Here is a 24,060-nt window from a genome sequence, read left to right as displayed (position 1 = left end):
TTTTAATATGCCCACCTTTGGGGGCATAAAAAAAATTAGACTTCAGTGTGACATCAACATCAGTCAGACCTTTTTCTTTAAAAGGTCACAAAACTTAAATTGCTATCCTGATTTCAAAGAAGACATAACAATAATAAGACTAGAACTCCGCAAGTCGGATGTGTCGCCTGACGAATTATTTACTGTCGACATTATAGCTGTTAGATTGGCATTTTATTCATTTATAGACAATGATGTTGCCATTTAACTTTCAAATGTAGGTGGCATTTGAACTGAAGTATCTATCTATAAAGTTTCAAGTTGATAACTCCTATAGTTTTTGAGAAATGCCCCGGACAAAATTTAAGCTTGAAAATTAACAAAGGGCAATAACTCTAAACATATAGATGCAAGAGTTATGGTTTTTTAGCACTGCACTTTCCCTCAATCAGATATACCTACGGAATAAGTTTCAGGTTGATACCTCCTATAGTTTACGAGATATGCCACGGACAAAACCTAAGCAAGAAAATTAACAAAGGGCAATAACTCTAAAAATATGGCAGCAAGAGTAACGGTTCTTGTGCACTGCACTTGCCCTCAATGAGATCTATCTAGCTATGAAGTTTCAAGTTGATACCTCTTATATTCTTCAAGATATGCCCCGGACAAAACTTTAAGCATGAAAATTAACAAAGGGCAATAACTTTAAAACTAAGAAAGCAAGAGTTACTGTTATTGTGCACTGCACTTGCCTTCCATGAGATCTATCTACATATGAAGTTTCAAGTTGATAACTCTTATATTCTACAAGATATGCCCCGGACAAAACTTTAAGCATGAAAAATAACAAAGGACAATAACTCTAAAAATATGGAAGCAAGAGTAACAGTTCTTGTGCATTGCACTTGCCCTCAATTAGATTTATCTACATATGAAATTTCAAGTTGATACCACTAATAGTTTAGGAGATATACCCCGGACAAGCCAAAAAGGGACGCGGATGCCGCCGACGCCGACAAAAGTAACCCCTATATGTCGTCTTTTCAGGCGACACAAAAATGTCTTTGAACTGTGGGCCATGAATTTTCATGCAGAATAAGTTCTGCTTTTCAATATGACCTATACCAATATACAAAACAATGGTTTTGCTAGGTTCATATTAGCACTTAGGGGTCCATATAATTATGACATGCACTGGTTACAGCTTACCTGGTCCTCATGAGGTTATGTGAGGAGTGGGATGTGAGGTCCTCGATTCCCGCCATCAAATGATCCAACATCTGAAAATGTATGAATTGTCTCACATTAAATACATTTTTTAAAAATTGTGATCATATTTTATTAAATAGAGGATAATTGTTTTTTTCAGTGTAAGATCGTAATATATTTCACTGAGTGAGCACCAAAATATATATTTCACGAGTGGCGAGTGTTCATGATGTAAAATATATTGCTATATTACACTGAAAAAAATAATCTTTTCATTATATGCCTTAAATAGGAGTTAAGAGTCATTTTATACCATTTTTTAGAGAAATGCGCCAATTGTATGCACACATAACGTCATTTCGAAAATGATGTCGTTTAAATTTTGTTTAGTTTGGAACTAAGAGCAGGCTTATATTTAAAGACAGTGATGATATCAATTTGATATTTTCACTGTTTCAAACTGTGAAGTATCAACATTATATTATTAATAAATCTCTATAAACCACAGGAAAGCATATAATAAAGAAATGTTAATGTTGGATAGGAACACCAATGGTTTTCTTGTCTAGAAAAATGGGAATAATCTCAAAGTCTCAAAGAAATAATGGAGATTTTTTAATGTCTATGTCTTGAAATACTGAGTTATGAACATGATAATAGTACTGAGACACTTTCCATTGGACATTCGTCCACATAATGTATTTTGTCTGAGACATAATTGTGGCATAATAAAAAAAGAAAGAAATATTCTTTGGAAATTTCACTTGGAAATGGAAACCAAGGCCTTCTTTGAGGCTTAGCAATTCAGAACATTTTGTCTTTTTGTTATAATTCTCCTAAGAATCAAGCAAGCATTTATGACAAAATGCTTAAGAAAAATTGAGATTACTTTGAACTTGAATTGTGTAAAGATAACAACAGCTTTAAAGTGAAAAAGAATGACAAAGGATAATAATAAAGATTTTTTTTTAAATATTTTCACACTGCAGCTTATTTGTGTCAATAAAAAATGTCTTTCAAGATTAAGCATTCAACTGCTATTATTTTATAGCTAAAATGGCTGAAAAACCTGCATAAGGAAAGATGCTGGTAGCCATTTATCAACCAGAAACCAATGTCCAACCTAACCATCAAGTGAATGTCAATACTTGTCTGTTGTTTTGTTTTGTTTTCAATTGAAGAAAGGCATTACTCGACAAATGTTCAAGCCAGTATTAAGGGTCTTTCTAAACATGTGGGCATTGTCTCTAGAAAAAGGTTTCACTTAAATGTTTGTTTAGTTCTTGCCAGGAAAAAATTGCTTTTTGACGCTGCGGACACCACCAAGACACTCACAATACATTAATGTTTTCTTTCTTATAAGACTACAAATAACAACTGTTACACAACAATGCTTTTTCTCACTCAATACTGGGGCAGTATTAAAATTATTATTTTATATGTTTTAAAGCTGCACTCTCACAGATTGAACGTATTGACAACTTTCTTATCTTTTGTCTTGGAACAAGTCTTTTTCTGCGTAAATCCATGGAAACCAGACTGCTGACAAAACATTACATCGCAGTTTTTATATTTAAGCTAAAAGAATGATGTTTTATGCATTTTTCTTAGACCGTTAGTAACAGTTTAAAACATTAATTTTCGAACAGAAATATGAACATTTGATAATTTTTTAAGCAAACTTATATATCATTGGTTTGCAGATATATACGCATACATTTTCTCTTTCCAAGACAAGAAATAAAAAAAGTTGTAAAAATGGTAAATCTGTGAGAGTTCAGCTTGTACTTGCTACAATGTTAGCCCATTGTCATTGTTTCAAGTGAAACAACAGGTATGTAACTGTTATTAATATAATAACATCTATCATTTCTTGCTGAAGTATGCGCAAAAACTATGGCACTTAATATTTTCTTCTTCCGAACAGCCCCATACCAGACAATTTAAAACTTCTTGCTGTTACTTACAGTTTCGTGAATTTTCTCGTTCAGTGATGGATCTTCCTGTGGCTGTCTCGGCACCTTGAGCGCGTTCACGACTGGCTTGATAGAAATACCCTGGATGGACAAGCAACGTTGATTACATTAACTAAACCATACATTCAGGCTATTATACAAGTGGCCATTCATGCCTTGGCGAGCTTTTATCAACTTAAGAAGACCATTTTAATCAATTTTGTATTGAATGACTACAAATATAATACTCTATTTATATCATAAGTACTTATTTGATAATAAACAGCTTTAAAATGCATAAAACCTGATAAATAACACACACACTTCACAACTGTATTTATCAAGTTTTACACTAGCTTAAATATCAAATGATATATAATGACATTATTTCATGATGGCAACCTCATTCATAATACAAAAACTGTTCTTGTCATTATATCATTCATTACTAAATGCTGATAAAACTACACAAATACAAAAACACTGGATACCTTGGAACATTTACTAAACTATGAATATGTTTTTAATAATCGGAATTCTGTTTACTTAGTCTTGTGTACAAAATATATGAAAACATCCTAGCATTGCCTATCAGCTACATGTACATGTGTATATACTTTATGTTTATCGCTTTTGCTATTATATGGCTCAAGTTGAAGATTTTTTTTTTTCAAAAATGGACATATTTCTTCTAAAGATCTGAATACATGCCACAATTTTCTTATAAGACTCCTGAAATCTCACACACCAAATCCATCATTCTCAAGCATACCTGAACAAATACTGTAAAGAAGACGATCATGATGGTTGCTGTGACAAAGAGGGGCTTCTCCGGGACAAGTTCCTCCTCCAGTGAGAGAGCGAGACAAAACGCAATCCCCCCACGCAGCCCGCCGTATGCCATGATGAACTGGTCAATAAAGCCCAGCTTGATAAGACGCCGCCGATTGAGACACCAGGCCAGGACGGCCACACCTATAGGAATATGAGGAGCAAATGAATGAAGGGCCTCTTTCATTAAAGGATATTCGTGGTACTTCAATAATCTTAAATCTGTTTATCACAAATTGCGACTTGTCAAGATTATTATTTTTTCCTCAGCTTTGTGTTCATTTGTAATAATCTAAGTTTAATTCATACAATAATATTGTAGCAAAATAATGGCAGTGATGTTTTTGGTAATTATTTTTACTGCCTGTTTCTTGCAAATTGGAAAAAAAACTTACTTAGGAAAAATACAAAATCAGGCCAAAATAGCAAATAAAATGGCAAATATATGTTTTCAATTTTTTATGTATACATTATGCTGTGAAAGGGTTATATTTTTTGTCAAGATTCTGTTTATTCTTCAAGAAATTTATTACTTTTTTATTCATTAACGTAGTCTGCATTTATCAAATTGGGATTATTTATTTTTTTTGGTAAAAATAAGACAAAAATCGCTGAATGCAAATAAAAATGAATTAAAATAATTTCCATTTATAACTTAGCACAATTGAAATCGGTATTGAAATAGGCTTTAAATCTTAAGAAATTTTACTGAAAATCATAGCACACATCTGACACGAGTTCCATGGAGCAGATGGCAACGCTAATCTGATGATGTTGTTTTTTTCAGTCAAATAAGGGGCATTACTCAATAATCATCAAAGCTAGAGTTTTGGCCTTCCAGAACAAGTGCATTATATAACTGTCAACATTCATATGAATATATTTTGAATGGTTTTTAAGCTATGGCCAACGTTTAAGTTTTTCCCAAAATTACAAAGCTACTGCCATGACAACAACACCAAAACTATCACTGAAACCTGAACTTGTTTCCTTTGAAAAAAACAAACCCCAGACAAGTTTAAAGTACAGAGTGAGACCTGTGCATATCTTCCATATAAACATAATGTTATGATGTAATGATATTGGCTGTTCAATAGAAAGGGTTTGATATCAGTATTTTGTATAGAAGTTAAATGCTTTGTTTTGTTTTCTCAATTTAACATTCAAACTCATCGCCAAGTATTCCTACTCTTCAAAGATTACCAATAATCAGAAGATATACTAAATAATAATCAGGATCATATTGTTAAAGTAGCTGCAGAAACAACTGACCTCTAAATAACATTACTGTCTGATTCCAGAGTATTCTGCTAATTGATTAGTCATGTAGTAATTAGTATTAACCTATCTTTCATCTATTCACTACTGACCAAGGGCATTAGTCTATATTTATTTCTTGGACAATCATTCATACTTCATTGACTAAAGCTTACTAGCTGACCAAATGATAACAGGTTAAACGGTATTCTATGATTCTTACTTCCAAACAATTCTGGCTGAGCAATGACAGCAAATGTATACCAACTCTCGAACCACGTTTTCTAGGTTAATCAAGGTGCATAACTCTTGCAAACTTTTGCTAGTGTTAAGTACTTAATTGCCATTATGAAAATGTGGTTCAAATTAAAATCTTGTGCATAGCAAAGTTGTTATCTGAAGTGTTTGTATTTTTATTAATCGTGGAATTTGATTTGATAGAAAAAGCTGAGAGGTATTATGCTTACATTTTGTTTATACTTCGTAATTATTTACTTACTATACTTATTTATTTCAGCTTTATTGTGAAGACAGTTTAAAGCTGATAAGAATCAATCTCAGTAAAAACCAGTACTTGTGTCCTGAGAGGCCATGAAAAAGTACCCAACCCTAAACCTATTGGGTGAGAGGCATGATAGCACTTGACCACAATCACCCTTGCTAAAGTTTTATTCCTGCTTGGCACCTAGTAAATGTGGCATGAGAGGAAATCAGGATGTACTGGGTACCACTGGTGGGGTTGGAATCCACAATTTCTTGGGTGAGAGGAGAACACTATTACCACAAGACAACGCTCACACTGGCAGGGATCGGACTCACAACCTCTTCGGTAAGAAGCGTACACCTATAGCCCTAGACCAATATAACACTTTCTCAAGTTTGTAACACATGTAACACTTAAAACTGGTGTCCTTTTTAAGAGACAAAGAAAAATAACTCCTAAATGACTAAAGCGATTTCCATGACTATCGAACTTGATCAAGATATTATGGTCACAAACATGTGTTTAAAGTTTGGTGAGGATTGGACAAACGGTTTTCAAGAATTAGATCGGAAACAATCTTCGGGACGTACGTACGTACAGACAGACAGACGTACGTACGGACAAGGGCAACCCTATATGCCGCCACTTTGTGGGGGCATAAATACTCCTAGCGAAACTTGAACCCATGCCATTGGATAATAGAAGACAACAATACACTTTTACCACTAGAGCACCTCATTTGTTCCCACTATTGCTAAAAATATTCATTAAACAGTCTCTGTACCCATTCCACTGAATTAATATCAGTGTAAGCCTACTTTTCCCCAGTTAAAGGCTGCTTTTTCATCAATACCCAGCAAAAGAAAGTCAATTTCATTCTATGTATCTTACCCATGATCCTGTACACAAGACAGAAGAAGAGGGCGAAGAAGATGAAACTGAGGTTCCAGTCGAGCGTGTCCACGATCGTTGACAGGCCGAGGAACATGAAGATGATTGTCTCTGAGATGTTCGCCAACATCTTCATGAAGTATTTGATGGTAACAGCAGTCTTCTTTGAGACGTTATGTTCCATGTAGTGACGTAAAACAATGCCACCAAATGATAAACTGAAACATAAATAATATTTAATATTTTTTTCAACCAAATACGGTACTTTTAAGTCTCACTCCAACCCTGAAACATTTCAAACTAAATGCATTTGAAAAATATTACCTGCTATATACAGGAAATTAAAAACAAATCATTAATACGGAGGATGGATTGAAGAAGAGTGTTGTTTTCTGGTTGCAGTGGTATAATTTGATGTGTATCATGTCCAAATTGTATATTTATATTTAGCATTGCATAATGTTTTTATTCATTGTTATTTCATTTACACTTTAAAAGTCAAATCTTTTTAAGATCTGTCTGTGATATGATTTATACATAACCTGTGGCCATGATTACGAACAGTCCCAGGTCTAAGTTCAGACCCAAGTGGCAAAACTGCAAATCTTCAATTCGCTGTAACTTTCTTTTCGATGATGAAATTGCTACTTTGATTACTATTTCCAAATTGCACAATTATTCAAATTTAATTTTCTAAAACAAACAGAATAAAATGATTCTTTGTAATGCAATTAAAGTGTTGTTTTTTTAGTCTGAGTCTAGACTTGGACTTGATGGACCCAGAGCTTTCCTGGACTAAAATCAGACTACATCCTAACCTACTGCCATAAACATTTCTACTCTGAAAGATAAATATTTTCCAAAAAATCTGTCTGTGATATGACTTTTGTATAACCCAAGCTTTTTCTGTACTTGAATAAGACTACCTACTAACCTAGTGAACTATAATTTCAGAGAGAATGATTTACAGGAAACAGTTGTGACAAAACCTATCAACACTTCCTATTCCCTGTGCTATTGACAAAATATTGAAGATATATGGCTTCATGCGATATTAGTGCCCAAAACAGCATCACAAAATAGCCATCTCCAATTCTTCAACATCGCTGTACCAATACAGAAATTATATTATACCCAGCAGACTTACAAATGACATTGAAGGGAAGCTTTCACATTTTATAGGGACAGGCATCAAAAAAATGAATCTCATGTGAAATATGAATAAAATGCTTGGTTCCATGATAACACATCAAATTTCATCATCATTGAACATGTTAATATCAAACAACATGCTATCATTTTAGATGTACATTTGAGTTTATGGACAGTTGTTTTTTCCAGCTAGTATATATTGTTTAAAGTGAATAATAACAGATATTTTGTACATACGCGAGAATTCCTGAGAGATGGCACATTTCTGAGGTAAGATACATGAGGTACCCAAGGACGAACACAAACAACGGCTCAATGACCTTCACATGGTCCGTATACTTGGTGATAAAGCCGCCAAACAGGCCATACAGGATACCGATAATGGACCTGCGGAACACAAGAACATAATCGTCATACAGGGAATTAAAGACTTTCAATCAAGGTCTGGGGCGGCATTCATAAAATTTCTTACGTCATTTCTTAACTAAAGTCAATTTCCTTAATTTTCATAGTCAAATTAAAAGAAAAGTATAAATGTTTTTTTTTTACATAAATGTATGTACCGTAAATGACTGGGTATTAGACGCACTTTTTTCCCTCATATTTTGATGCAAAAAAATGCCTGCGTATAATACCCAGTAACAATTTTTTGAACTTTTTTTCTGAGGTCAATTTCAAGCCGAGAGTTTGTTTAGATTTATGTAGAAAGGGATGTTACTCGCGTCATATTGATCGAGTATATACGGGTTAAAACGGCAGTTGAAGATCGGGATACGGTATATCGTAAGACGTTTATAATTTCAACAAAAATATTTTTCGATTAAACATACCGTAATTCACCTAAGAGTTCGGACACTCTAAATATTTGGAAACCAATAATTATTTCCCAAAATAATTTATTTTGCATACCTAATTTTCGGAAACCCAAAGGACATCAATCATAACTTTCATAGTTACCAAGTTTCACAGACGAAGATTATTGATTTTTATCTTTACAATGCCTGGCTAGATTACCTAACCGTATACACCACTGTGACAATTTAATTAGTTACTACCCATCCTAAACGATTTATTGCCTGTTGAAAAGGAAGTGTGATATATTTATTTGAGGATTAAACAAACAACAAGGGCAATCAAGGGATTAAGAAAACATCAACATGGCATGTTTGTAAAACGATCTGCCAATAAGCTTTCAAACTTGTACCACACTTATAGACTATATGAAGCAATAATCGTACAGTTATACATTAATCCTGCATAGCAATGTCCATGCTCTCCACGAGATCCTCGTGGGTATAACTGTAAGTTTTGTGACGTCACACAGTGTGACTCTTTGATCTGAAGCCGATAGAATGTGTTTATTCAGTTCAGTGCATGTATAAAATGGTGTTTTAATTAACTTCATGAAGGATTTACACTTATAGGCATAACAAATAAGTTTATGACCATTGATTACTACGGATAAATTAATAAGTGGTAAAAAGCAAACATGAAGAAAAAAGGCAGGTTAAACAAACATGTAAATATGTAAAAATGATAATTATCTATGTATTCGGAGAGCGAAAAAAATAATTAATTTATGGTGTCCGAACTCTTGTGAATTACGGTATTCAATATTATTTTGAATAATAAATTGAATTAAACAATAATCAAACTTACATATAGAAAAGCAAAGTTGGGCACTGTCAAAATATTTTTTGCATAACATAACTTTTCATTCTCGACAGTATGGTTGTATGGTTTTAAAGATAACCATCGCCATTTTCACGAAATATTTTTTTTTGTCACTGTCAACAAACATGGTGGCTGAAAATGCCTGACGATTTTGACATTTTTTCTATGCGTCTTTTAACCAAAAACATAGATTAAAAGTTTTTTTCTCGGATTTTTCACAGATTTTTTTCCCTGCGTCTAATACCCCCTATCGTCTTATACCCAGTCATTTACGGTATTTTTAATAAAATCAATGAAAATTAATTATAAAGTAACAAGTATTAAAGATATTATGAAGCCATTATATCATATGTTAAGAAAGATACTTAACTTAAGAAAATTACTTTAATTAGGAAATGACTTAAGACGTTTTATGAATAAATATGTATGGTATGGTATGGTATTCATAAATCCTTAAAATACTTTAGTCAGATTGTTCCTGATAATGCATTGTACGTATATACCTTGTAGAATTGAGCCGAGCCAGAATGCATTGCTGAACAAAATGGGTTATTTAAATAGATCCTACAATTTTTAAATTGCAAAACGAGGAAAGGATTAACATCAGCATATAGTGTATGTTATTGTTTTTACCCTCCAAGAGCAATGATTAGGAACGACCCGAATCCTGTTACAACGTCTATGGGTATGATATTGTCTTCCCCGAGCTCGATAAAACCTTCCATCATATGATACAGCACCTGAAATAGTTATAAATAGGTCATAACACAGGGCTCAAAATTAAGCACTCAAACACTTGAAAATTGCAAAACGTGGTTTGAGTTTAACAGACATTAATCGGAACGTCAGCATGAAATTGCGTGCAGACTGCTTATCAGACTTCTTTGATCCATTTTCTATGTTTACAAATCTAATAGCTTTAGAAGGTGATTTGTTATGACACAGAAAACATTGCTGGATTTTTCAGCACTTGCATATTATGCGAGCATTTTTTTTCTTAATTCAAGCCCAGTCATAACATGAAAACTATGTGCAGCAGGTCCAGCACCCAATCCCACCTTTTTGACCAACTTCACATAAAATGCATAGCTGTCGTAGAAATTCTTTTCAGTGTCAGTTTTCATGTCCTGTATTTGTGATTATTCAAACTGGATAATATATACATATTTTTCAGCAGAGTTGAGAAATCAAATTTGGCAATTTTGGCCTGAGCCTGCATTGTTCTAGATTGAACTAGAAGCGCCGCAATGCGACGAAACCAGGTTTTTGTTATGGGCAATCAGAAATTATAGCCAATTAATTTGTTGTATGACTTTATCTTTACTTTTATCAAAAAGATACGTAACTGAAAATTACTCTAATTAGCTACCTACACCAAGTTTTATCAATATCTATCAATGCTAACTAAAGTTATTGAGCGGACACCATTTTTAAATTTTTAGTAAGAGTGACCTTGACCTTAGCCCCACCCCCCTCAAAAGCAATCCCAAGCTAGCCCTGTACATAAGCTACCTACACACCAAGTTTAATCAATATCTATCAATGCTATAAAAAGTTATTTGGCAAAAAACATTTTTCCATTTCAAGTAACAGTGACATTGACCATAGCCCCTCCCCACTCAAAAGCAATCCCAAGCTAGCTCTTCACATGCTACCTACACACCAAGTTTCATCAATATCTGTCAATCCTAACTAAAGTTATTGGGTGGAAACCATTTTTCTATTTTTAGTAATAGTGACCTTGACCTTAGCCGCTCCCCACTCAAAAGCAATTCCAAGCTTGCTCTTCACATAAGCTACCTACACACTAAGTTTCATCAATATATATCAATGCTAACTTATGTAATTGGGCAGAAACCATTTTTCTATTTTTAGTAACAGGCGACCTTGACCTTAGCTCCATCCCCCTCAAAAGCAATCCCAAGCTAGCTCTTCACATAAGCTACCTACACACCAAGTTTCATCAATATCAGTCAATGCCTACTAAAGTTATTGGGCAGAAACCATTTTTCTATTCTATGTAACAGTGACCTTGACCATTTTTCTATTTTAAGTAATAGTGACCGTGACCTTAGCCCCTCCCCACTCAAAAGCAATCCCAAGCTAGCTCTTCACATAAGCAACTTACACACCAAATTTCATCAATATCAGTCAATGCTAACTAAAGTTATTGGGCAGAAACCATTTTTCTATTTTAAGTAATAGTGACCTTGACCTTAGCCCCTCCCCCCTCAATATCAATGATGCCAATCTCAAGCTAGCTTTTCACATAAGCTACCTACGCACCAACTTTCGTCAATATCTATCAATCCTAACTAAAGTTATTGGGCAGAAACTATTTTTCTATTTTTAGTAACAGGCGACCTTGACCTTAGCCCCATCCCCTCAAGAGCAAATCCCAAGCTAGCTCTTCACATAAGCTACCTACACACCAAGTTTCATCAATATCGGTCAATGCTAACTAAAGTTATTGGGCAGAAACCATTTTTCTATTTTAAGTAACAGTGACCTTGACCATTTTTCTAAATTAAGTAATAGTGACCTTGACCTTAGCCCCTCCCCACTCAAAAGCAATCCCAAGCTAGCTCTTCACATAAGCAACTTACACACCAAGTTTCGTCATTATCTATCAATGCTAACTAAAGTTATTGGGCAGAAACCATTTTCCTATTTTTAGTAACAGTGACCTTGACCTTAGCCCCACCCCCCTCAAAAGCAAACCCAAGCTAGCTCTTCCCATAAGCTACCTACACACCGAGTTTCATCAATATCTATCTATGCTAACTAAAGTTATTGAACAGAAACCAATGTTTGACGCCCGCCCGCCCGCCCAACGACAACCTCATTCTAATAACCCGGTTTTTGTTGAAAACCTGGTTAAAAATTGAAATATTTTCAATTTACCCGTAACATTACTCAATGTAAATGCCAAGAAGTGCTACATTATGACCCTTATTGAAGGCTCAATGAGTGACAGACATAACTCATAGGACTTTTTCTGCCCATTTTGGAAAAGACTCTCAACATTTTGGGAAAATTTGCATTGCCATTTAGAGAAAAGATAATTGCTTAACATAAAAAGTTGGGATTTTTTTGCATTGAAAAGAAAAAGCTTTTCTGTCTCCTGCAAGTGAAGAAATCATTAAAATATTACTTTCTTTTCCTTTTCAAAAGACCTGAAATGGCTGAAATATCAAGCCATGTGAGTTTAAATATCTATTGCAATAAATCATGACAGTTAAAATTGCATACTGATCTCTGAATGTGATGAAAAACAAAAATATCTGAATTCAATAATACCCAAAACTTTACATCACATAATTTATTAGGATGTTAAATGAACCATCACATGTAGAAGACTTTCATAAAAAATAAAAAAGTACCTTTGATTTGGGTTTTTTTCTCCAGATTGGGAAAAATATCATAGATTGCTAGGGGACTGGGTTCAATAGGTGGACCCGTGGGAACAATAGAAAAAGGCCAGATTCAATATGAAATAGGAGTTTTACCTGTCAGTCTCAGTTGTGCTCTTTGAAATTATTTAATTTAATTGATTTATTCTAATAATTTAAAATATGGATTTCAACTGAGAGAGAAAGCCTCAGAAAAGTCATGAATGGTTTCTCTGATATTGTGATACTGTCCTCAATATTTCTCGCAAGAACACATTATATGCAGAGAAAATACTTTATACAGCACTTAGGGTTTATTCTGGAACATTCTCCCACTTAATACAGAGTCTCTTACATAAAAAAAATACTGTATGTTCAAACAATAGGTAAGAGGTGTCTATGGTTATAATTACTCTTGCTCGATATAAATATTTCCATAATGCCAGACATACAAGAATCTAAGACATTCCGGTGGGTTTCTGTGTTTTTTTTTGGAAAATCTGCATTAATCTCATGAGGGTAACCATCAACAGGTGGATGCTAGAACAAATGCTCCAGTAATCCAACAGACACCTTTGTCAGCTGATAGAATCATTAAGTCATTAAGTCATCACCGCAGACATTCATTTACATGTATTTGCATGTAACAGGAATAATAAAAGTCTGAAAATCCCAATTCTGATTTCAAGATTAAACCTGTGTCATTTTAAAACTGTTTTAGAAATAACAAGTAATAAAGGTAACAACAGTTTGAAACTTTCAGCGATGAGAGGCTGAATTTCAGGCATAACTTCATAAATCTAAGACATTTTCTTCATTTTCTCAGCTTCTTTTTTTACCGTTAGTACCTGCTGTATATCAATTAAAAAAGAAATATAACAATTAGACACAGCGAAATATCAAGCATATAATTATAATGAGAATGACTTACGATACTGGTACTTCCAGACACAAGAATCAATATGCTACATTCTGAAATTAATTTCTTGAAAGACAACACTGGGAAACTCTTTGTTTTAATTGCAGCATTAAAGTGCTCTCAGTGCTTTTAAACTCAAGGTAAACAGCTGCCATCAAATTTAAGTGTTCTGTACACAGTTAATTGTTCCAGTTAAACAAAACTTTTTATTTTTTCCTTTTCCAGGAAGATATTTTTTAACAGGAAATATGTCAATAACAATGTGAATGTTTTGGGTCGCAAATATTCCTTCACAAGGAATTTGCTGACATTCTTTCTAGGTTGTCAGTGTTCAAGCAAAACAATACATTTTACCAACCAATTTCATTAGGAAAAGGCTTTTCCTGCACAAGTCTAAAGCTTGGCAACCATTCTTGTACAGTATAAAGCATCTGTATGACACAGATGTCAATGACATGACTGACTACAGTGAACCCGTCATTGACGAAGCTTTCACCGAACATGATGATGTAAAGCATCTGTATGACACAGATGTCAATGACATGACTGACTACAGTGAACCTGTCATTGAGGAAGCTTTCACCGAACATGATGATGTAAAGCATCTGACTATCATGGACTTCAGTATAAAGCTTCCGAATGATGCTGTGGATGGGCAACTATTTTCGTACAGTATAAATCATCTGTATGACATTGATGTCAGTGACATGACTTACCACAGTGACCCCATCATTGAGTAAGCTTTCACCAAAAACGATGATGTAAAGCATCTCGTTGACATGGACTTCCTCAAAAACTGAGATCACAGCAACTGGATCCACAGCGGAGATCAAAGCGCTGAAAATTTGAATTTTTACATTTCTAACCTTTTTCTAAAGAGTTATACTAACATTACATCCTTATAGAGCATTTATGGTAGAGAAAGAAACATTTTCTGTAATATATTAATAATCAGAATCATAAAGTAAAATCCCTGCGATCATGGGAATAAATTGACCTTTGAACACACGACTTTTTTGCTCATTACAAAATGAAATAACGTTGAATAGTTTGAGGGCTTGGGTTTCATGCGGGGCTGTTTCACACATGCCTCAGGTCCTCTCAAAATGAACACGGGTGACATACTCTAACTAATCATTCCAGATTTAACCAATTTTGTCACAAAACTAATTTTGTAACCAAACATTTCATATGTTGTAATTTTAAGTCAGAAAAACTTTATTTATTGGTTACTATTTCTTTAATGTGAATTTCGTGTCACAAGACCAAGTTCTCAATAATTGCACGCATAACAATAAAAGGTATTGAGTTCTTGCATGAAGGCGATTGTTTTCCTACCTAAAGATGAGACAGTGTAGTAGACTGATGGTTCGCCCCACCAAGCCCCACAGAGACACGGCCCACAGAGATACACCAATGGCCACTGTGTTGAAAGCGGTGTTAACGACAGCCATGAGCAACACGGAGCCAACGTTATCAAAGAACGGGCGTATTGGCATGAAGTAGCCCGCATCAAAGATGATTGGTGGGAGAAGATAGATGAAGAAGACGTTAGCATCGAGGACGTATTCCGAGGTAGAGGCAACATGACTGAAGTGAAGGATGCAGCCAACAGCGAGGCCAAGGACGATGAGGAGACAACTCTCGGGGACGACGGTGGGTAGCTTGCTGTTGAGATGGAAAGCTGCAATACAAAAGCCCAAGAAGATGATAATAAAGCTGTGAAAATGTGTGAAAACATTTAACTATAATTGTAATCTTCATCATAAGACCTGAAAAGGCTATTGTTGAAATTTATTTACTGCTTTGCATTTTTTTGCATTAAAACAGATATCATTATAAGTCACATAATTATTTTTAAACATAAAGCAGCAAATTTACATGTTTGAGATTTGAGATGCATCTACCATTAAAACATTTGTATAGATTAGCACAAGCCTAAGTGTAAGAAATTTGGCTTGTTCATTCAAAAGTCTAATTTTGATGACAGTGTCATAACTTCTGTCAGAACAGAAAGCTAGAACCTTGTCCATTGCTAGGGAGTAAGGAATATTTAAAATTTCATATCAGAAAATTAACAAAAAGAAAAGAAAAGAACATTTAAAGATTTTATAATTTTGAATCAAGATGCATCAACTTTATGGGTCACCATATGGGTCAAGTCTTGTTTGTAAACGATTTAAGATAAGTTTCTATCATATTACGAACAATCTTGTCTCTCTATGATGAGCTGTACATGTTCTAGTTATCTCATATATTTGAGTAATCGTTCGGGCAAAACTACAGAAGAATTTATCACACATACTCAACTGAAATTCATTTTGCCTACATTTTGAAAAGTCAGGTAAAAACCACAGTATTATTATTATTATTGGTTGTTTCTGACCAATAGGCTTAGTTGTTTCTTTCCACATTACAAAATGACCCTTGCCCATTAAATAAAAATACTTTTGTACGCAGGTGTTTCAAGTCTTTTACATGTACCAATGCCTGAGAGAGTGCCTTTATGTTGTTCAATCTTTGGCCACATTTGAGTAATAAGGAATCTTATGGTCAGTGGGATATTTTTTTACAGATTTAGGGAGGGACTTAATGTTCTGGCATTGGGGAAAAAGGGTTGAAGAATGGGTATGAACCACCAATAAAGAAACATCAGTGTTTAAATCAATTGTTTGCAATTTAGTTCATATATGTATAAAACAGTCATTTCTTTTATTGTTATTGAAAACAGGTATGCAATATTACTATTAAATATCAAAACTATTGTCTTCCATAAGTGCATCAGCACTTTTTAACTTGTGTTTAATTTACAAACTTTAAAATAACAAATATATACAAATCATAATTAATACCTTATGCTGTCTCAAATAACTGCAATTTGACAAGATTGTGCCATGAGTTTTTGTCGTTTAGCACATCCGACCATTAATTCATCAAACTATCATACCACTGTCTCTAGAGTTGGGGCTATTTGCAGGCGATTTCCCCGACCCGTTAGAATTTCTTGTCCGTCTCATTTCAAGTACTAAGATACTTTCAGTTAGACAAGTTGATCAACATTGACATTAGTCGAATACTTTTGTTGTTAATTTAAATCAAAATAAAGTGAAATAAAACTATACAATATACACAAACTGTTTTAATTGATACTTGTAACAGCTTTTTGAATACGCAAGTTTACAATAGATTTAGAAGTTAAGGTTCCTTGATGTTTCTGAGGCAGAGTAGAAGGCGAAAACAGTCAAAGAATAAGGTTTGGTGCCTCATACCCTGCTAGACCAGATGGTTTCAGCATATGGGAGATCAGGGGATCATTTGCCAGACTGACTGCCATAGTAAATATGATATACTGTAGTAATAGTACCAAAGTTTTGGTCGACTGACGCTTGAAATAATACTGCTATAATTTATATGTACATGTACGAGACCATGCAGCTTATGATACAAGCTACAGGTGACTTACTACTAGACCACTAGTTTATTAAGGCCAAAACCAAATATGTCCATGTTTTGTGTTATCTAGCTGGTTTGGTAGTTAGTCTAAAATAATAGACGTGTTATACGGGATTCTTCCAATCCCTAACGTCGTGAAGGATTTGCCATATCAAAAATCTAAAAAAAAATCCGCCAACGTACAATTATTTGGACTAGTTTGGTAGTGTGCCATAGAAGTTTTTAATAATATGGTAAAACAAATACATTTGTACATTTATGATGGTTATATGATAAAATTATTTTTTTATTAGAAGTATATTATGATCAATAAACAGGTTTAGCTTTAGTTCTTTATGAATTTGTAAGAGTATAGATTTATTTTTTAGCTTGACATTGCACCTTATCTTTTCAGGGTGCAAACATATGTTTTGCACATGTCTTTTATGAAATACAGATAACCAATAAATCCATGTCAACTTGCCAATGCGCATATGCAGTTCATAAAACAGGGTCATATTCAATGATGTTGACATCTGCACGTCATATTCATGTACAACTTTCACTACATGTACACACAACTCACTAGTGCCATGACCAGAAATTCTTAGAAAATCTTACCTATTTTTGATAGACAGGCTATCAGGATCCAAACGCATATAACAAACGGTAGTTCTATTCTTGCAAAGTCAAACACAACCAGGGGATATCGTTCAGACTTTGTTTCATTCTTGCTTCCTCCGCTGGCTTCCACATGCACTCCCAAACTCAGAATTATACATGTACATAATCCCAGAGCCAACAAAGAAAGCCGTTTTTTCGGCATAATTCCTGTCCACTCCATTCAGAAGTGGGGCTATTTTCATAACCCGGGTGTGCAGCAAAATGTTATAGCCATCCTAGAATTAAACATAGATAGATAAAAGTAGATTTTGCATGGTTTATCCGCGATTTTTGTGTCAACAGTCACTCCAGATAACATATCGTACCCAGCTGACATGCCGTCAAGGGTCATACGCATGCGCAAGACCTACTTTCATTTTGATCACGTTTTGTAGTAAAAGCGCGGGGAAATTGAAATTAATTCAACTGAAAGAGGCGTAGCACCCGGGTATGGTGGGTTATAGGCCCCAGGAAGTGGGAAATTTCGATGATTTCAGAATAAAGAATATATATATACCATGAAGTTATTGTTAAATGTTTAGATTAAGCATAATATAAGATAAACAGCGGCTTGTCCACGATATGGCGTAACCATAGCAGGGGAAGTATGGAAATTGTGACAAGTACCCTCGGGACGCTTTTAATGTGGCTGCGGCTGTAAATACTGCATTATCGGTCTATTCTATTCCGCTATGGAAACTATCTCGTCAAATCCGACCCCCCCCCCCCCATCCCCGCCCCACACACTCCCCCTAAAATCGCACAAGTTTACTTTTTACTACAATATAGGAGAAAGGCCGGTAATAGAATTCGTTCCCCGACCCACTGCCAACCTATTAAACCCCAAATAAATTATTTTCCTCACCATACCCAAAAGGTTATATTTAAGTGCCGTTGTTGCAAATTGTTTCTTTACTGAAATATCTACCGCCGACGTTCATATAGCATTTTTTAAAACATGCCTATTCGCATTGGCAATATCTATCATCAAGTTTACGATTCATAAACCACCCTTGCTAGGCACGTATTGCGTGTGGTATAACGACCAATGTTTTGAACATGGATGCACCGAAATGATTCCAACTTGCCATATTACCATTAAAGACACGTCATGTTGCGTTAAGAACTGTCAATTTGCCTACACACGTTGTTTAACGCTATCCTGAAAATACGTTAACGGAAAATTTGTAATAAAAAAATAACGCCGCGTATTGTTTGAATCCGGAATCACTGGGTCTACGCATGCAGACGCGTAGCTAAGGCCAATTTGGAATCACGCAGATCTATGGCATTAGGAGGGGGTAGGTGTTGGATGACTTTTTTCAAATTAGGGTTTTTTGGTATGACAAAGACTTGTTAAGATTTCGTTACGCAACTGCGTCTTTGCGTACAGTCAGCTATGCGCCTGGCATGAATATATTAAAATGACCGACATTATATCTCAAGGAATGGATACTAAGCAAATTGAGGGTGTACATGATTAATCAACCACAATTTATGCGCAATGCTTAAACAATTCTGATTAAAAAGATTTTCCTGCAATATCATAATGTAATGTATTCTTTTTACGTTTGGAAATCCCTTGGTTCCAATAATATTGATTTTCGAAAACCCGTGCAAAACATTCGTCATTGAGTGTAGATAATGCAGGGGGCGTAACTTCGAAAACATACCTGATGCGGCTCCGACCGAGTACGCCCCCTCTAAACAGATGACCCAGAAACCGCACGCCGTGAATCACTGATGATGATATTAAGCATTTAAACGCTACCCTAAATTTGCTTAGGGAAAGAATTATGAAACCATAGGATTAACATTGTTATACACATACACCCCCATTCCTTTATTTCTCAACCAGGGAAGATGCCGTTTGGACTAAACAAATATCGTTACAACCTAACAACTAGTTTTGATTTCTATAGTGTTACACCCCCTCCTCCAATTGAATAAAGTCACCTGTCCCAACTATGGACTAGTGTTACCCCCATCGCGTGTCCGCCAGTTATCAATGATAAGCCACATCATCGTCACGTCATCTGTCTAATTACCCCCCACCCCCCCTCCCCCAACACACACACGCGCGCACATACCGCGTGAATGATACACAAAGGCTGATACACAACCAATATAGGACGGTTCGTGGAAATGTAAATGGGTTTGAAACCACCACAGCTAGTGTAGCTGCGCCTCTGTATATGATCTTATAATAAGAGGGTTATTGTTTTACCAAAGTAATAATAATAATAATAGACTATACTAACATAGTAGTAGAAATAGAAATAATAATAGTATAAGTAGTAATATTAATGTTTTTGATTTAGAATAAACGTGTTGATAAACATTTATACCGTTTGAAGGTTGAATAATCAAACTTTATTACACACGGAATTAATTCCCAGCTAGGTTCACAAATAAATAAATAAGTATTTTAAAGTTAAGTTCCACGTTTTCACAAAATATCCAATTAATCACAAATTTAGCAACACACGCAACGATTCCGAATTCAACTATATTGTAATGTGTAATGACGTGAAATAAAATAAATTTATAAATTTGTTTCAATTACAAAGTAAAAACCGAATAACAACTCATCAATATTGACCCTTGGGCTAGAAACACACTCCCCTTTTGACAAGTCGGAGCCTTATTTCCGGTTCGTGCGTTGCGTTTACGTTACGTATTTGCCTTTTATTGGAGTATTGAATAAGGAAGTTTGTATTATATTTTAAATTTATTATATATATTTCATTTATATACATTCATAGTTAATTAATCATTTAAAATTGTACAGGTCTTATGAGTCAAAATTCGAAATGAGAAAATATTATATAGATGCAGTTGTAATAGTAAAAGCATCATCATCATCATCATCATCATCATCATCATCATCATCATCATCATCATCACCATCATCACCAGCAGCAGCAACAGCAACAACAACAACAACAACAGCAGCAGCCGCAGGTAGTGGTGGTGGGGTGAAGATGGTAGGTGAGATAGAGAAGCAGGTCCTGAATTTGTCCTTAAAAGGGGTTCAACTTGTAGGCTCATCTTTGGACATTCCAAGTTAAATGTACCTGCATACAACCATTCATGAGTTATGGAAAGAAATCGCATTTGTAGTTCAATATCACAACGACCTTGACCGCTGATAAAAATAGTCATGTTTGAGGGACCTCTACCAAGTCCGATGTCTTTAGACCTTTAGAAGCGTGTTTTTTATAATGATTCATAGGAAATTGCGTATTTTCAGTTTACGGTCACAGCGATCTTGACCTTTGATCCACTGACCTCTATAGCAATATGGTCCATATGCTGGTCATGACCAACCTGCCGACAAAGTTTGAGGTCCATGGGCCATGGCGTTGTTTATATATTAATCGGAAACCGATTTTCAGCTTAAAGTCACCACAAACCTGACATTTGAGCCACTGACTCGCAGACATTTTGGGCTATGTTTAGTCTAAAGTGGTATTTTTGTTGTATTTTATTCAACCCCGATATACAAAAGATCCCTTGGACAATTTTAGGCAGAGCACCTGCTGGTTGCTCCCCGCTCCCCTTTAATCCCATATTGATAATACGTAGACGTTTGGATTTTATCATGTATTATATACATGTTTGACACATGATTTCAAAAATATAAGATTTACTATCAGTATATCTTATTAAACTGATTTTAAACGGGGTCCTGTGAAATTTTAATAGGAAATATTCAGTTTGTCTCCAGTTATTGATTTCAGTGCGAAAAGGGGTTCTTTACCAGTCGTATTGTTAAATACAATATTATATGGCTATGTGAAACTTTTGGAATGCCAATAAACAAAATGTATATGGCACCCTACTTCCTATGGCACGTGTGTTTATTTAAGGTACATGACAGTTTTATTTCTTGTCCCAGATATCAAGGAATATTTATATATTATAAAAGCATGCTGTTGGACAAAATGTAAAAAAAAAATGAATAATAATTTTAACTGAATTAAGGACCTTTCACAATGCCAACCCAAAGTGAAGACGACCACGCATTGTTTTGAAAGTTCTAATATTTCATTTATATCTAGATTTGAGGTTAAATATTTTCCCCTATATTCGTAGAAATGTAGAATATAGATAATTAATGTGTCACATTTTTTGGTGTAATGTAATTAATCGAGGAAACGCATATAACTGTTGCATTCTGAAATTGTTTTCTCCATTTTGTTCTACCATAATGCCATCTACATTTCACAGTTTGGAGATGGGCGTGCCAAGAGCACTCCCCCCCCCCCCCCCGGTAGATTAATTGTCCTTGATTCTTGATTTGTTGTACCCAACAAGTTTTATTCTACAGACGACCGAACGATATTCCAAAAATCATCACAACTGTCGACTGAATGACGATTGAGGGATTGCGAAACGCCGTTACCGCCGTTATACACATGATGATGATGTTGCCTCAATTTACTAAGTTGTGGCCACAATTTGAACAAAGTGTTGCGGATGTCACCTCTGCGCCACCGTAGCCGACGGCCTACATGCGGTGACGAGATGTAGGCGGCACTACACACCACAACTGGGGCAATACCGTGATGATACATATATCACCCAGCCACAACAATGTAAATAACAAGCTCACTTTTTTCGATTCACTTATTAGTATGTTCCATTGTTGATGTGCTACGCAATTTATCGACCAAGATACATGTGATCATGTAACTGTCATAAAACTGTCCCCCAGATGCTGCAAGCGCTGATAACAATAATGGCAATAATCATCAATATGTATCTGATCTTGTGATAAGGCTGTGAATGTTGACCAATCATGACCACATTACGTATATCTTGTCATCAGTATACCCCGATAACTCATTCCGCACAAACGCGGTGTAACTTGATGCAATTCTTCTCCTATTGTTTTATTGCAAACATTACATTTTTTGTTTTTACATTGATTTGAATCTATGACAAGGATATATTCAGTTTTACGAGTTAGGGTATTGCATGGATTCAACCCCTATCAGGCTAGTAAATACAACGTTGCTGAAGAAGGAAAGGTGTTAGAAATTGGCTTCTATAGATAGAGGAAACCTGGACAAAGGTATGTGGATTAACTTAAATATAGGTTTCTTAATTTTAGATTGATTGTGTCGTTCTTTAGTCAATTTGTTTTTGTGATAGCATAATGCTATTTAATTTTGACAGGATTTAATTATATCTTGGATGAGAAAAAGGTGAACGGTCTAGATATGCAAGTTAATAAATAGGTATTATTTAAGTTAATATTTAAAGCTGCACTCTCACAGATTGAACGTTTTGACCACTTTTTTTATTTTGTGTCTTGGAATGAGCCAATTTCGGCGAAAAGCAGTCATATAAGACTGCTGAAAAAAGTTAGATCGCAGATTTATATGTTCAAGTTCATAAATTGATGTTTTATGCATTTTTCTTAACGGTTTAAGCCATAAAACATTAATTTTCGAACGGAATTATGAAAATCTACGATCTGATTTTTGTCAGCAATCTTATATCATTGTTTTGCAGGTATTTACTTTTTTGTAAAAAAGGTATATATGTGAGAGTGCAGCTCTAAGAAAACCCTACTAAATTGAACTGTACAATTTTAATATATTGACTGTGTGTGAGTGTTTTTCTTAATTTGAGTTTTATTAAGGATGCGTCTGAACTTATTATGCACATGTATATACGGATGGAGCGGGGTCAAAACATGGGTACCATTAAACTTCACCTAACATGAGCGGACATTTTAACATAAGAGTTGTCAACATATGAACCATTTTATTATTATTGGATGTCATTAAGTTTTAAATTGCCTGTGAACGTATACTTAAATCACTTGATACAGCGATACTGCTGCCGATTTAGCATTGTGTATTACACAATATTACTTCCCTCAAATGATTTGATATATGTCAAGAAGGTCATTCGGTCAAAAGTTGACTCTTGACCACTTGACCACCAGAGCGTTATCTTCGAAAGAGGATTATAATTAACCTGGGCTTAAACTTAGACTTACAAATAACTAACCCTAAACTATCGGAAAAGTAATCATTTGTTAAAGCGAAGTTTACCAATGGCCATGGTTAAAGGTCATTTGATAGTGTTACAAAAACATTCACAAATTGAGTTTTTAATTGATAAGTATAACAATGTCCAAAACGTGATCGAACTAAATTCATCGATATCGATCTGTTAAACATGTACACAACGCGGATATGT

At 34.8% G+C, this 24,060-nt stretch overlaps 1 protein-coding gene across 3 annotated transcripts in view; it reads right to left on the bottom strand.

Moving 5' to 3' along the window:
• LOC128242795 (sodium/hydrogen exchanger 3-like) overlaps window positions 1-18,148 on the bottom strand; it is a 61,673-nt gene extending 43,525 nt beyond the window's left edge. The window contains exons 1-9 of one of the 3 annotated variants that reach the window (XM_052960125.1): window positions 17,800-18,148; window positions 15,085-15,430; window positions 14,463-14,583; window positions 10,069-10,175; window positions 7,999-8,148; window positions 6,610-6,827; window positions 3,919-4,121; window positions 3,159-3,248; window positions 1,192-1,262 (exon numbers count right to left, since the gene is read on the bottom strand). In XM_052960125.1, the coding sequence (XP_052816085.1) occupies window positions 1,192-1,262; window positions 3,159-3,248; window positions 3,919-4,121; window positions 6,610-6,827; window positions 7,999-8,148; window positions 10,069-10,175; window positions 14,463-14,583; window positions 15,085-15,430; window positions 17,800-18,022 (1,529 nt within the window). In that variant the 5' untranslated portion in view covers window positions 18,023-18,148. The remainder of the gene's footprint in view (window positions 1-1,191; window positions 1,263-3,158; window positions 3,249-3,918; window positions 4,122-6,609; window positions 6,828-7,998; window positions 8,149-10,068; window positions 10,176-14,462; window positions 14,584-15,084; window positions 15,431-17,799) is intronic. The other 2 variants (XM_052960123.1, XM_052960124.1) reach the window with 2 other exon arrangements.
• Between the last annotated feature and the right edge of the window lie 5,912 nt (window positions 18,149-24,060).

This window comes from Mya arenaria, chromosome 8, assembly GCF_026914265.1.
Source record: "Mya arenaria isolate MELC-2E11 chromosome 8, ASM2691426v1".
Taxonomy (NCBI): Eukaryota; Metazoa; Mollusca; class Bivalvia; order Myida; family Myidae; genus Mya; species Mya arenaria.
This window is presented reverse-complemented; position numbering and strand designations above follow the sequence as displayed.